The sequence below is a fragment of the Nematolebias whitei genome, chromosome 7, assembly GCF_014905685.2.
Source record: "Nematolebias whitei isolate Nwh7 chromosome 7, NemWhi1, whole genome shotgun sequence".
In the NCBI taxonomy this organism is placed as follows: Eukaryota; Metazoa; Chordata; class Actinopteri; order Cyprinodontiformes; family Rivulidae; genus Nematolebias; species Nematolebias whitei.
Window position 1 is genome coordinate 38627502 of NC_056504.1, and position 14799 is coordinate 38642300.

Genomic DNA, 14799 nt, shown 5'->3' on the forward strand with positions numbered 1-14799 from the left:
TGTAAAGGACACAGATATGAAACTATTGGAGTCACAGTGCCTGATTTTATGCATGCGCATTAGAAACTGTTAAAAGGTCAGTTTACTGGTCCACCTATGTTCCAGTCCTCATATATGACCATGAGGTATGGATGGATCATGGCCAACAGAATACAAGCAGACAAAATGAGCTTCTTTCATTGGCTGGCCAGACTCAGCATTAGAGATAGGGAGAGGAACTCCACCATCTGGGGCCAGCTTGGAGTAAAGCCGCTGCTCCTTCACATTGAAAGGAATCAGTTGAGGTGGTTCGGCTTCTATTAAGATGCCTCCTGGAGGCCGCCCCTTTGAGGTGTTTCAGACATGCCCTGTACTGATGAGAAGTTCCAGGACAGACGCAGAACTCGCTGGAGGGATTGTGTATTGTTTTTCTGGCCTGGGAACACCTTGGGGTCCCGCAGGACGAGCTGGAGAATAGGGAGTCCTGCCTGTTGCCTCTGCGACCTGACTACAGATTAGCGGTAGAAGATGGAGATGGAGAAACTTAGATAGTATTTGCTAAATAAATACATAAATAAATAAAATTAAGTGTTTTCCATTAGTTTTTTTTTTCTGATCAGAAAATGTTGGTAATGTTTTAAGGGTTTCCCAAGCTTAAGCCACATTTTCTCTTTTATTGCGACGTTTATTTTTATTTAATGCTATCCTTGAGTTCTTTACTCCGTCGTATTTGTAAATGACAAATAAAGTAAAACCCCAGAATAAGACAGAACATTCAGTACTGTACTCAACAGTACAGTACTGAATACTTTGAGGAAACATAATGCGTTAACGAAGCTTTATTTTGAAAATCCTAAACGGAAGCGTTACTTTCCCTCTAGTAGCGGGTTGGTCACCGGCGTCGACGTGGATCAAGTTTGACAAAGAGAGCGATTTTATTTTACCTAATGCTCCTACTCTCTACGTTTACATAAAGTAAATCTAAACAACTGACAAAATAAATTCAAAAATAAAGCCGGACAGCAGCCATTGGCAGTAACGGTTGGTACACTTCCGGTTTTTATTCTCGGACAAACACTGCGACCTCAACGATGGTCCGCAACAAGGAAACCGAATCCGAGCCTCGGTTTTACGGTTTTACCCGAACACTTTCGGCAGGGTTGATTCATCTCATTTCTTTGATCTTTTCTGTGTTTATTGCCTTTTTGTCTCGACCCGGAACAAGTGAGTTCTAAAATTAACCAGTCTTTAAACGTTTCTTCTTCTTCTGTCACGTACAGTATTTGTTAATTTTTTCTAAATGTCTTTATTTACAGGTTTGTTTTCATGGCATCCTTTCCTAATGACTCTAGCAGTAAGTTGAACTCTAAGCACCAACAGACTGAGCAAGATCTTTAACTTATATATAAATATAAATAAATAAATAAATAAATAAATATAAATATATATATTTATATATATTTATATATATATATATAAATATGTATAAAAAAATTATATATATATATATATTTCATGAGGGGGAGTGGTGGTGCAGAGGCTTGAGAAGGCGAACCTGTGATCGGAAAGTCACCGGTTCGACTCCATGGACCAGCATCAAAAATGTGGATGGGAAATGTGAAACACCCCCATCTGCCTCCACCCTCATTTGCCCCATGCTTGGCCCTTGAGCAAGGCCCTCGACCCCCACCATCTGCTCCCCTGGGTGCCCTAGATGGCAGCTCTGCTCCACACAGAGGGCTGTGGTAGCTCGGAGGGCTGTGGTTGCATCAGGAAGGGCATCCGGCATAAAAACAATAGCCAAGTTGTGGTGCAAGTTAGTTTACTTTGGCAACCCCAGAAGAAGAGAGCAGCTGAAAGAAGAGAAACAAAGTTAAAGATTTGATTCAACACATTCGTTAATGAAACGACCCTGATTAAACTTTTCAAAGCACGTGTTAAAGTTCGTTGTCAGTAATATTAGTCATCTGTGTAGTTTTCAATTAAACATTGGACTTGATTTGTAAATGACTGTGTTGTCTATTTGTAGGTTTTAAAAAGATTCTAGTAATGTGCACAAAAATGATGGGGTGATCATGAAATAATTTATTTTTATTTTTTCGTAGTTCACCTTCATGACAGAAGCCATCCTTCTCTTCTCGCCTCATGGATCCATCATCAAAAGATTTACACACAAGACGAAAGGCCGTGTCCACTGGGTCCTGCAGAGCCTCTGTTGCCTCTGTGCAGCTCTGGGCCTGGCTGCCATCTTTTACAACAAACACCTGAATGGTAAAGCCCACTTCACCTCGTGGCACGGTCTGCTGGGCCTGCTGACGGTCTGTGTGGTCGCTGGCCAGTCCTTGGCAGCGCTGCCTCTCGTTTACCCTTCTCTTGCCAAAGGCTGGTCCCTCGCCAAATTCAAGCGTTACCACGCGGCGTCTGGACTCGTCACCTACCTGCTCGGCAGTGCCAGCCTGCTGCTCGGGCTGTGCTCCACGTGGTTCACGGCGTTCGTCAGGGAATACGCTTGGTACCTGGCAGCACTATGCCCCGCTCTCTGCGCCGTCGTCATAATGAACCAAGTCTCCAGTGGTTACATAGCTAAAAAACGGCTGCAATCTTAACTGAAAACAATGTGGACAGTTAACGGGTTTACATATTTTATCTCAGGTTGTAAATTGTCTGTCTTCACCTAATGATATTAGCATGTTTGTTTAAAGGCTTTCATTGCAAAGTCAAGAGTACTGGACAAAAAATTCTGGTTCCCAACCCAGGTCCCTGAGGAACACCACCCTGCATGTTTTAGCCGTTTCCCTGCTTCAACACACCTGACTCAGTGATTTAATTACTTCAAGTTCTGCCGAAGCCTGTTAACCACCAAATCATTCAAATCAGGTGTCAAAGCAGGGAAATAGCTAAAACATGCAGGAAGGTGTTCCTCAAGGACCAAGGTTAGGAACCACTGCATTTAGCAACAAAATCAGCACAATACTTTTTTTTAGGGGTGCACCAATAAATTAGCCCGCTGATTTATCGCCCGATTTCCTTAATTTTGGGAGATTGGAGATCGGCTGATACTTACACGAGAAACCGATTTTACTAATTTTTTTTTGTAGTTTAAACAACAATTGTCTAAACTTCATTTATATTTCAGAGCACTACCTCATAGCCATTTTAAACAAGTTTGCATTGTTTCTAAGATACTGTTCAAGGGTGTTTTTTTTTTTTAATAAAACAAAATTTGAAAACTGAAGGTGCATTGTGACCTTATAACACCTGACAGTGTTGCTTATCGAACAAAATCGGTATCGGCAGGTCAGACTTTTTAGTGATCAGCCAGAAAACTGAAATCGGTGCACCCCTACTTTTTTATGCTAACATTTAATGTGTCCTTAAATTTAAAGTTTATATACAACTTTATGGCCTTATTATTTTTTCCTTCTAAGACTACAGCCACACGAATATACCGTATGTCAGTCAAGTTACTCGAGCTCCCACGTGGTTTTCAGAATCAGTCGAGTGCTTTGAGTTTCAGTATATTTGAAGGGTATTCCAAAAAGCAGGTTTAATAAACTCAGCAAGTTTAGAGAAACTCTTTTGGTTCCACAAAGGATCAAATTCACTGATTAATATCGGTAACATTCCCCTCTTTCAAACCTTTCTGAAATATTCCCCCGGAAAACTATTGGGAGTAAACTTTTTAAATGGATTAATTTGCTATAGTTCAGGATAACCGGTCTGATTTCATACTTTATGACCTTTAAAATATGCATTGTTACAGTACAAGGAAGTGCAGGAGTCCTCTGTTTTACATACGTTCAGTGTTGATAGGTGGGGACAATTTGGATTTTTTTTTTTCCACCAACAGAGTAGATTAGGGAGAATATTAAACTTTTGTGTCAGTTTTAAGACTAGCTTTTTAAAAAAAAAAAAATCTACAGAGTCATCAAGAAATCAAATTAACTTTCAAGTAAGTGAAGGCAATGATGCGTTCAGGTACAGCTTGGAAATTGGTGAAAAATGTTTCCAGTTTGGTGATGAAATTGAACTTTTGTTTGCTGAAAGACTTATTGGCCTTGCTTTATTAGCAATTTTGTTCAAGCTGACTTTTATTTAAAACTTTTTGTATTTTTGAGAAAATAAATTTAGTTTTTGTTTTAAATCAGCATCTTTAGGTCCTATTAAGTGCTGAAGCTTTTTTTTCTCTCCATTTTTATCCAATTAGGTTTAGAGATTTGTTATGCCCAAATAATAAATCCACATCAGTCTAATATATATACTGGCGTATTTATTTTAGAACTATCATTTAGTTCAGTTGTAATGTGACTTGAGTTACATTTACAAAAGCTAATGAAGTCCCAATCAGTTTACCTTGTCTTTATGAACTTACTGGACTGATGAGAGTGTGACAAAGTGAGACTCAAAGCAGTCTGCTCATCAGATAAATGTTAACGTACTTTTTATGTATATGAATGTTTCTGTTCAGTGCCCTGAGACGACTTCTGTTGTGACTTGGCACTATATAAATAAACTGAATTGAAGTGAGTACAAACATTCTGAAATAGATATTTCTATATACTGTAAGCAATTCACACTGCAATAGAAGAGTGTTTTATTGTTCAAATAACATTAATATGACATAGTTATGTTTTAACTTTGATTTAGGCTGCTGGTATGAAATTCTTATTGAATCAGCCATTAATGGATCAAAGTGAACAAAAAGTAAAAAAAGAAAAAAAAAAGATTACAAAAACATTTTTCATTATAAATAAGTACAGTTCAGACAATTAAATGAAAATTAGGGACACGACAGTGAAGCGAACGAGGAAGAAATCATGAAAAACATGATTTGAATGGGATTATTCTAGAAGAAAGACAAAAGGTGAGGGCTACATGAATAAAAAAGTAACGATAAAGACATGGGATCACTATAATGTATTTTGTACAGTTCCTCTGCTGAAATGATCCTTTTACAAAGTACTAGCGCCACCTTAAAACCTAAAGCTCACTAAATTAGGTTTGGACAATAATAAAAAAAAATAAAACACTAAATCCATGATGGAAATGAAGCAGCTGGGGAGACAAATCAATAAAAGTGGAACAGTACTTAAAACTGCGGGGCCGAATGATCCCCACAAGAAACCATAAACATAACTTCATAGGGAATGATGTGTTGTCTCAGCTTATCCAGTGTTTTCTAAAGGCTAAGAATCACTGCAGCGAGCCTAATGTACCCAGACGATGGTGGCTTCTCTAAATCTAAACATCTCGAAGCGCCGCGACAACACAAACAGACGGCCACAGAGAAGAGCACCTAAACTCCCAAATGCAATGCGCACCTACGCTAACCGACACGACCGACGGAAACTACACACGCCGCACTGCGTCTAAGGGAAAAGCGATCACAGAAGAATGGCACTGTCAGTTTTGTAAGGCCACTGCATCGTCAGCAGGTTGTGCCACAGTCACCGGCAGTTGAACAGATATATTATCTGGTTAGATGGTTTGTGGCTACATTGACTCGAGGCTTCACCTTCCCACGCTGTGCAAATGTAATTGTTCCTATAGTTTGGGGCAATATTTGTTCTCAACGAATTGAAATGCTCGTGTCCTATGGGGTGCAGGATAAATGATCCAAGTCCAGAAAAAAAGAAAAAGTTGGGGAACTTCTGTAAGAATCCAACGAAAGAAAAGCTACGCTAAAACAAACGAGCTACATCACTCCTTGGTTTGAGCTCCTTTTGGCTTTCGCTCTTGCTGCGGTTTCTGTTCGAAACACGTATTTTTGAGTTTAATGACCGTCACCGATTCCTCTCACAGGTAGATAAAAAGCCGATTGGTACAACAAGTAATTCCTAAAACACCGTTTGTGTTATTTAAGGCTAAAAATTAAAGCACACTGTACAAATCCATGTCCCAGTCCCTGTTGTTGACGAAGGCTAGCATGAAGGTACATTCGTTTTTAGTTTTAAGGGAAACAAAGTAAATGATGAAACTGAACATAAATTTGTCTGTCCAGCCTCAGAGCTGGGGCGAGTTTATCATGAGTTACTGTAATATTAAACAATCTCGCTACGACCAAAATCTACACACTGCACAGTTTGACTTGCAATATAAACAATGATAAAGACTGTTATTTACAAAGTATGAACATCTTGAGTTATAGCGTCACACATCTTTTCAACAGGGGATGCTACAATGTCTATCAAACTGCTAAAGACTAAAATATGCTCTGATTGCCTAAAATTTCTAGTTTAAAGGTAAGCCTCAAAGGTTTTTCTCTGTGTATCATGGATCTGACCGACTAAGACCCCGTTATCGACTGCAGAGGTTTGCAGCTTTTCACTATAAAAGATAGAACTAATGACAATAGGAGTACATCATTGTTCAACAGGAGAGCACAGCAAATTAAATCCATTTGCGCCCACTGTTCCACAGCAACATACCACCAGAAAAATCCTACATTAAACAGTTTTAACACGTTTTCACATGAAGTTCTGCACAGCGACACCTTGAGTAAAAACGTAGCAGCCGAGGCTGCGCGCAGCCCCTGAAAGTTTCAGCTGGCAAAAGGTCTGTTCCCATTGATCTGCTGCTCCAGTCGAACAAGTCCGAGATATTCAGCATTAGGATTTTTGTAACTCTTGACCATTAAGGGGATTCTCTCATTCGCAGGCGACAGTCCACGTGTGTACTCGGAGCATTAGGAGTGAGAACTGTTTTATTTCACTGGTGACTGAAGAATAAAACAGCCAAATATTCGTTATTAGAATCTTTGCCATCTTGTATTGTTTGTGTTCAGGATTAAAAAAGTCTTTACTTCCTGAGAATAATGTAACATATTTTTTTAACCTGTTTAAATCTGTATTTGTGATCATTTATTTCCATTAATGAGAGATTTTACCAGTTATTGTAAGGGTTTTAATTCATTTTTGAATAATCATTCCCATTAATGTGTTTTAGGTCAAACATGCTGGACTGTGGGGGCTGTTTGAAATTTTACTGTCCTGTCACCTCTATAACATCGTCATCAGAACTGTCCCCTCCATTTACCGAACTCTGGTGTCTGTCTGGTTGGGTCAAAGCCGCCCCCAGCAGGCTGGAAGCGGGGTTGTTGAAATGGGAGAGGAAGCCGGATGCAGCAGAGTTGGAGTTCGGTGCTGAGAACCCCGCCGTCCCCGGCAGGAGAGTGGTGGGGAACATTGTTGGTGCAGAGAGCAGCGATTGACTGTAGCTGAGAGGGAAACTTGGAGAAAGGAGACCAGCCATGTTGGGGTTCATTAAATACGGAGGCAAAGGAGCAGACGAGAGGGAGGAAGAAGTTCCTGCTGAGGGTGAAGACGACATAGGAATGGTGGCGGACGTAGAAGAGAAAGCAGAGGATGAAGGGGTAGGAAGGTGCCCGTTACCCGTAGCAGGTTGTCTCAGTAAGTCTGCACCTGCATGGGGGAACATGGACGGTAAGTCAGCCAGAGTTTGTCCTGGAGGTTGAAGGAACGATGATCCACTACCAGCCATTAGAAGTGGCTGACTCATGTGGCCGAGGTTTCCCAAAAGAGACGAAGAGTTCAGAGCCACAGGTGGGAAACTGAGTCCACTCGAACCCAGAGGCAGGCCTGGAAAATGAGCTGCAGCTGAAGTGTGTTTGCCTCCCGTTGGAGCGATGTTGCCCTGGTTTTCATTGCGCTTGCGTTTATTGCCTCGCACCTCCAACGCTGAACTCAGGAGGTCGTCAGGGACTTGCCTCCCAAAACCAGTCTGTGAACTGCCTCCGTTTCCTGCAGGCGCAGATGACATGTCCGATAGCAACGACGGTTCGTTTCCTGTGCCAGAAGAGGCTTCACCTGTGGTGTAGTTGCTGAGCTCTCTGAGAATCTCAGAGCTTGAAGGAGAGGAAGGCCGCTGGTCACTGTTCGGAGAGTGTTGCTGCTGGTCGACAGGTGATGAACAACCGTTACTGACTGGCTGCATCAAGGAGCCCTGGGTATCTGGGAGAATAACAAAAAATATGCCATCATTCCTACTAATATACAATTTATTTTTAGGGATTATCACAAAAACAGCATGATTACAGTCTCAAGTTATTATGAATAAGGCAGTAATTGATTAAAGTACTTGCTTTAATCACAGGCCTTACTTGTCATGAAACAGAAAAGATGGACAGGAGCACAAGAGCCCATTCCTCTAGGGCAGAGGTCACTATAGATGGACCTCGATCAGGATCCGGACCGAGTGATGGTTCTGTCCAGACCCGTGCCCAGTCTGATAAATTCATGAAAATAGATAACTTTCATGGAGCATTTTTCCAGCGATAAACAGCTTAGGTGCAGAGCTGCAGGAGGTGTGTTTTGGAGGTTCACTCTACTTCAGGTGTTACGATAATCGCATCACTCGGTTAATGAGCCAATCAAATATTTTGTTTTCTCTGCACTGGCAGTGCAGCGAGCTCTCACCAGAGATGAGTTGAGAAGGATCAGAGAGGAAGAGACAGCATGTTGTGCTCCAAAATAAGAAAAGTCGATGCTGAAAACCGCAGTTTTACAGATGAATGGACAGAAATGTATGTCCATTCTTCCAGCAGGCAGTTCAAAACCTGTTTGCCTCATATGCTCCGAAACGGTCGCATTAATTAAAAGTAGTAACATGAAGCGCTCTTCACTACACCTCTTTTGAGCAACATTATCTGTTGAAGTCCAAGCGGAGAGCAGTAAATTAACTGAACTGCAAGCCCAGTATGACGGATCCACCCTCCTCATCACAAATACTTTTACAGCCCAGCAGCGTGTTGAATGTTCACTCAAGGTATTGTGGATTTTGGAGCAACATAAAAGAAACGTTTAGTGACGGGACAGTCCTGAAGGAGCGCTTAAATGCTGTTGCTGAGACATTTGATGGAAAACAAAATGATGAGATGTGTGAAAAAAATCAAACAAATCCTGATGTCAGCTTCAACAGCAAGCAGAAAATCAGAAATATTAGCAGATGATGTTCTGGCACAGCTGTTCAAAGTGCACCATGCATATCTTTGGCCATCAATGAGTCTACAGATGTTAATGCTCAGTTATATGGCTCTGATTCCATTCTAACCAAGATTTAAATTACTGGCAGGACAATCCCATGACCATTTCTCTCATTAAGAAAAGTAAAATAAAGAACAAGCAAAAGAGAAAACGTGGTGTTAAAAGCCGTTTTCAAATTTTCCTAAAAGAGACAATTTTATTTATTGTTTTCTCAAGATACTGATGTGTTTTACTTGAAAACTTATATTTCTATAGGTTGGTGCGTCTTTAGGCAAAAAAAAGAAAAAAAAGAAAAAAATGATTTCTTGCTCTGTTTTAACTTTTTATACTAAAAGAGACACTTTTTTTTATTGTTTTCTGTTTTCTAAAGATGTTAACATTTTTACTTTAAGTAAAAGCCTTCAATTCTTTAGGCTTGGACCTCTTCAGTTTAAGATAAAAAGGCTTATTAGTCTCTGTTTGCACATTTAATATGTATTTTATTCTGAGCTTTCTGTTTTAATCTGAAATAAAGGCCATACATTTATTTGTCTGGAATTACTTTTAAATATGGTAAAAGAGCTAGTTGTTTACTATAAAGTGCAGTTTGTTAACAGTGAAAATGTGAACATACAGGTAGGCAGGACCATAAAAGACAAAAGTTGAACTTTCGTTCAGACTTTTTACTAGGAGGAAATTTTAGTAACTGGACCTCAGTGAGTTTTAATTGAACACCCCTGCTCAAGGGTGTATGAGTCCTGTGCATCTTTAAAACACAAAATCACATGGGAGAACACAAAAATAAATAATGAAGTTGCACCTCTTAAAGGAGCAGACGCCCCGATCACTGGTCTGCTCATCTTTCCTGATCGAATTGCAAAAATCCTTCCGTCGTTCGTCCTGATGTAAGTACCTGGGTCAGAGAAAAACCCAATGTGATTTAAGTGATTTATTTATACTTGCAGAGATTCATACTTTAACTTTTCCCCCCAAAGAAAAACCTTTAGATCCTCTGATAATATGGATGCTCTCTCCTGCAGGAATGCGAGCTTGAATATCTGACGGACCATTGAGTCCAGGGATTACAATATCTGTTAATCCAGATAAAAAGGTAATTAGACTAAATTTTTGAAGTTAAAGAAAATGTAACATTCAATGAAGGGGTTGAAGTGGCAATATCAGTTATAAAAAGAAAGTTCAATACCACTCGTGGTGACAATCCTTTGCACATAAACTCCAGCTTTCTGCAGGAAGTTGAGAGGGAGGCTGCCTGTAGGACTGAAACCTGACATCCCCATGCCGACCTGGCGAGGCATCATTGGGATTGGCGTCGACTGGATGGGCCGGACACTTGCTACTGGCTTGTCATCTGGTCGCGTCAAGGAACGCCTGGAAATGTAAGAAATGAGCTTGTAAGACAATCACACGTACTTCAGCAGCAGTATTTAGTGTTAGAAACACACTGGAAACAAAAAGTGTGCAATCTAAAATTAGTTTAGTTTGAATTTATAGCTGCAAATACAGAAGAGGTTATATTAGCAACAAATGTAATTGGGAGTCTAGAAACAAACTATCATTAACTCAAATAAATGACGGAGAAAACCTGCAGGTGAAATCTAAAAAAGTTATGTCTGGTCCTCTGGACATTCAAATAAAACAAACAAAACAAAAAATTGTAGATACGTTTCGTCTTTCATCCGAAAGACTTCTTCAGTCTGAGGTGCTGTCTTCAGCTCAGTCTTATAAATGGCACCTTCTCGTAATGGATCAACCAGTTTGCTGCTGACACCCAAAACCAGCTGCTCACATGATCAAGAAGGACCATCAGCATGTGAGCAGCTAGTTTTGGCTGTCAGCAGCAAACTAGTTGATCCACTACGAGAGGATGCTATTTATAAGAGTGAGCTGAATACAGCACCTCAGACTGAAAAAGTCTTTCGGATGAAAGACGAAACGTTTCGCCTTTTTTTTCTTTGTTTTTTGAATGCCCAGAGGACCAGACTTAACTTTTTTAGATTTTTCTACCTGAATTATTGAGCATGCATCAGGATACTGCAGGTGAAACCTACCAGCCGCGTTGATTAAAGGCTGCTATGCTCGCAAGCGCATGTTCACTCGTTGGGTAATAGGGGGCGTACGATGGGCGAGAGTAAGGGACGGAGGCTCGCTTCTCATCCTCGTAGCTTTTCTTTGCAGCTCTCTTCTCTGCTTTGGTCAGTTTTGACTCCTTGCGGTCCACCAGCAATGACTCGTGGTGGAAAGGTGGCTTCAGTGTCACATGGAACAAAAATGTAAAATGGTAGATCAACAAAGCTGTGTTTTATAATAACATCAAGTTATTTGACAAATCATTTGGGATTCAAAGTTATTTCATAAAGTCATTTCTGAAAGTAATAGAGGGGCAGGGTAGGTTGAACTGATAACTTTCACATTTTGGTAATCTTGTTGATGCTTAATGCTGAGATGAGTTTACAACACTGCAGAGAATTGTGACCTCAGGTTTAACTAAAGTTATTAATCAAAGCAAACAAATAGTTTCAGTTTAATCCTCGTTTTGATTAAAGATGTTACAGTTATAAAGATAAACAGGAGTAAATGTGCAAGATATGCTGGAAAATTCAAAGTAAAAGATTTCAGGGCTGAAAAGATTTCTGTGTCTTTGAACTCTAAATACCACAGCTGGACCAGCTCAACACATCTGTCTATTCTGCCTTCTATTCAGCCTTCAACAGGTGAATGATCAAACTGTTGGAAAAAAACAAAACAAAAAAAAACCTTGGAACAAAAATTCCAGGTAAGGATTTGCTCTTTACATTTACTCATGCACTTTTATTATTCAGAATATACCGGAGTTATCTTTTTCAGGTAGGACAGAACAAAAATCCACAGAACAGGAACTAACCTTTCCTGTTGGGTTCTGAAATATGCATGTAAACACTACTTTCAGCAACATCTTTTATGCAGTTGTACCTTTGTAATGAGGTTTGGGTAAAACTGGCAAGCTTGACCTATCACTGGTTCTAAGACCTCCTGAGATTCCAGCAAGAGTTTTTCAACGTCAGGCTCCTCTTCGACAAAATGCATCAGTGACTCCACTTCCTTACGGGTGAAGTTCAGCATTGGGTTCAAGTCGTCAACTACACGATCTTTAAAAAGAAAGGTACAAGTATAAGTGAAAGATTAAAAAAAAAAACTCCACCTAGTTACAGTGAGTCGGTTAACGAGCTGAGATTCTTACCAGACATGCCCTGTTTGGAGACCTGCCGGTCATAGATCTTCTTCTCCAGTGTAAAATCACAGACAAGACGGTAAATGTAGCAGTGCTTCCTCTGACCGTAACGATACACGCGACACACTGCTTGGGCATCGTGACAGGGGTTCCACGATGCGTCGAACACAATAACCCGACTGGCACCGATCAAATTGACCCCCAAACAGCCGGCTCTGAAACAGCAAACAAATGATAAACTTTCTGCATAAAAAAACAAGATATGAAAATGATCCAATGAGCACAACGTATGAAGACAAACCTGGTAGAAAGTAAGAAAACCCATGTTGACGTGTTCTCTGGATCATTAAACTGATTAATAAGCCGTTCTCTCTCTGAGGCAGATGTACTCCCATCCAGTCCTGCGGACAGAAGGAAGAAGAATGGACACCAACTCGTAACTGAAACAACTGAACCTTGAGCTCTTAACTGCAACAAAATTAGGACAGTTTTAAGTCATTAACCTTTTTTACATCTCTTTCATCCCTTCAAAGACATAAACTGACTGGAGGATAATTGCCACGTATGAATAATGCCAATTCTATAAATAAGATGTGCCCGTCAACATGAATTTATCCAGATTACGGTGAAACGGGAGCAATTTGAGGCAAAGAAATGATATCTACACTTAAAATAACTTTATTTTTTTCAATGAAATCTATACTTTTACAACTTGTTTGAAAGGAATCACAGATTAGATGAACTCACTGTAGTAATTGAGGTTGCGAACCCAGTTTTGATTCTTGCTGTCAGTAGTGGCGATGCCTTTGGGCATTTGTCTCTTTGATAAGAAGTCCTCAAGTACCGTCAGGGTGGACAAACTTTGACTAGAATAAAACAAAATAAAAATGTGTAGGAATAATAAGCTTGCTCTTAAATAAAGCTAGAAAACAGGCACCAGTTACTAACATTTACACAAACATGCAGCATTTTTTTTACATTACATTAGTTGTGCTACAGACCCACTTATTTAGAAATGGACAGTGTGGTATTAGCAACTCTTTACTTTGATTGTGAACAGACAAAAAATTGATTGAAACATGACAATTCAAACAGTGATTCTCTCTTCTACCTCCCAATCTCTGTGTAAAAAGTCTAAATTACTAGCCAAACAGCAGCCAGGCTTTTTTACAAGCTGCTTTAGAGTGAATTTGTGTTTAATGTTTAAAATCAGGACAGAGGGCTTACCTGAAGACCAAAACCTTGTCTCTTCTTCTGACACTTTCATCAATCAAGTGAAAGAGCAGAACCATTTTAGCAGAGTTCTCCAGAACGCCAATTTGGTAGTTTGACATTATGTCCTTTGCCTAAAAAACAATGTTTGAGCACTGAACGTCAACTGTATGGTAACAATGGAGGACTATTTAAAGCTAATTAGTTAATAGTTGAGCTCAACTAGAAAAATACAACAAAAATGGTGATATATCAGCTTGAGGGTCAATTTTTCATGACCTACCCATTCATATGTGATGACCTGATTAGCTCTGTCTTGAGATGGATTGAGTGGTGGCAGGTCGTTGTTGACTTTGCTGTTGCTTGAGTCCGATGCTTTGGTCTTCAGACCGGCGCTGGGAGCAGGGCAGCGAGGGTTACTGGCTGAGGTGATGTCATCGAGGTCCAGGTCCTGCTCGTTGGCCTGGTTTTCCTTTTGCAAGGCTTCATAAAGGACATCTGGGTGATTCCAGATCTGTACACATCAAGGGAACAGTTTTAACCAATGTAGAAAAGTTAAACTTGTAACTACTAAACATTAGAGAAAAGCAGTCGTACTTTGCAGCAAACACAGAAGGCCTTGAGTGGGTTGAGACCGAGCCAACCACTGTTTCCTGCTTCTCGAAAGCGCTTCATGAACTCAGTATACAGCGCCTTCTGAATGGGCGAGAGGCGTACCAAGATCACAAACTCCTCTTTACTTGGAAGATGGCCTCTCAGCACATCATGGCCTCGTCTGCGCAACCAGAAAAGCAGTGTTACAAAAAATTTGATTATTATGTTTAATTTCTGTGTGACAAAAGTTCACCTCTGAACGAAACCCTCCAACAGGCTATACAGCACATGACTGCGGTAGCGCATCAAGCGGACATCTTGAGGCGTGCTGTCCATACACTGACCGTTCAGGATGGGACGCTCGAACATGTTGCTAAATTCCTGCCGCGTGCCTAAAAAGTCCGGCCTGACAAAATCCACCATGCACCAGTACTCGATAAGGTTGTTCTGAAGTGGGTAACCTGTTAGAACCACCCTGCGCCGGGAGCGAATGTTCTTCAAGGCTTGCGACGTGTTGGCGTGGTAGTTCTTGATGCGGTGACCCTCATCACAAATCACCACATCAGGGCCAGGCCGTGTGATCGCCTTTTCTATCCCTGAAAAGAAAGAATGAACCTTGAGATAAAAAAGCAACAGTAAAGTTAAAAAAAAAAAAAAAAACTCTTGTAGCTCATGCTGGTGAAGTTTCTCAGTCATCCAGGACATGATGAATTCAAAACGTGTTCAATACAAAAACAACTGGACTTTATTTGTAACAGAAGACGTTTCGCTCCTCATCCGAGGAGCTTTCTCAATTCGAATTGA

The 14799-nt window shown here is 40.4% G+C and overlaps 2 protein-coding genes across 2 annotated transcripts in view; one reads left to right on the plus strand and one right to left on the minus strand.

Annotated features, from left to right (window-relative positions):
• Positions 1–1050: 1050 nt before the first annotated feature.
• Positions 1051–2868, plus strand: LOC119412474 (cytochrome b561 domain-containing protein 2). Its single transcript, XM_037679482.1, has 3 exons — positions 1051–1203; positions 1296–1333; positions 2085–2868. The coding sequence occupies exons 1-3, from the start codon at positions 1071–1073 to the stop codon at positions 2583–2585; spliced, it is 672 nt and encodes a 223-aa protein (XP_037535410.1). The 5' UTR covers positions 1051–1070; the 3' UTR covers positions 2586–2868.
• A 4043-nt stretch (positions 2869–6911) lies between these two features.
• Positions 6912–14799, minus strand: part of rad54l2 (RAD54 like 2) — a 12019-nt gene continuing 4131 nt past the window's right edge. The window contains exons 10-22 of the mRNA XM_037679483.1: positions 14249–14591; positions 13999–14176; positions 13685–13915; positions 13417–13535; positions 12937–13055; positions 12491–12590; positions 12199–12404; positions 11931–12106; positions 11030–11226; positions 10165–10349; positions 9962–10051; positions 9781–9873; positions 6912–7949 (exon numbers count right to left, since the gene is read on the minus strand). Coding sequence (XP_037535411.1) covers positions 6961–7949; positions 9781–9873; positions 9962–10051; positions 10165–10349; positions 11030–11226; positions 11931–12106; positions 12199–12404; positions 12491–12590; positions 12937–13055; positions 13417–13535; positions 13685–13915; positions 13999–14176; positions 14249–14591 — 3026 coding nt within the window. The 3' untranslated portion in view covers positions 6912–6960. The remainder of the gene's footprint in view (positions 7950–9780; positions 9874–9961; positions 10052–10164; positions 10350–11029; positions 11227–11930; positions 12107–12198; positions 12405–12490; positions 12591–12936; positions 13056–13416; positions 13536–13684; positions 13916–13998; positions 14177–14248; positions 14592–14799) is intronic.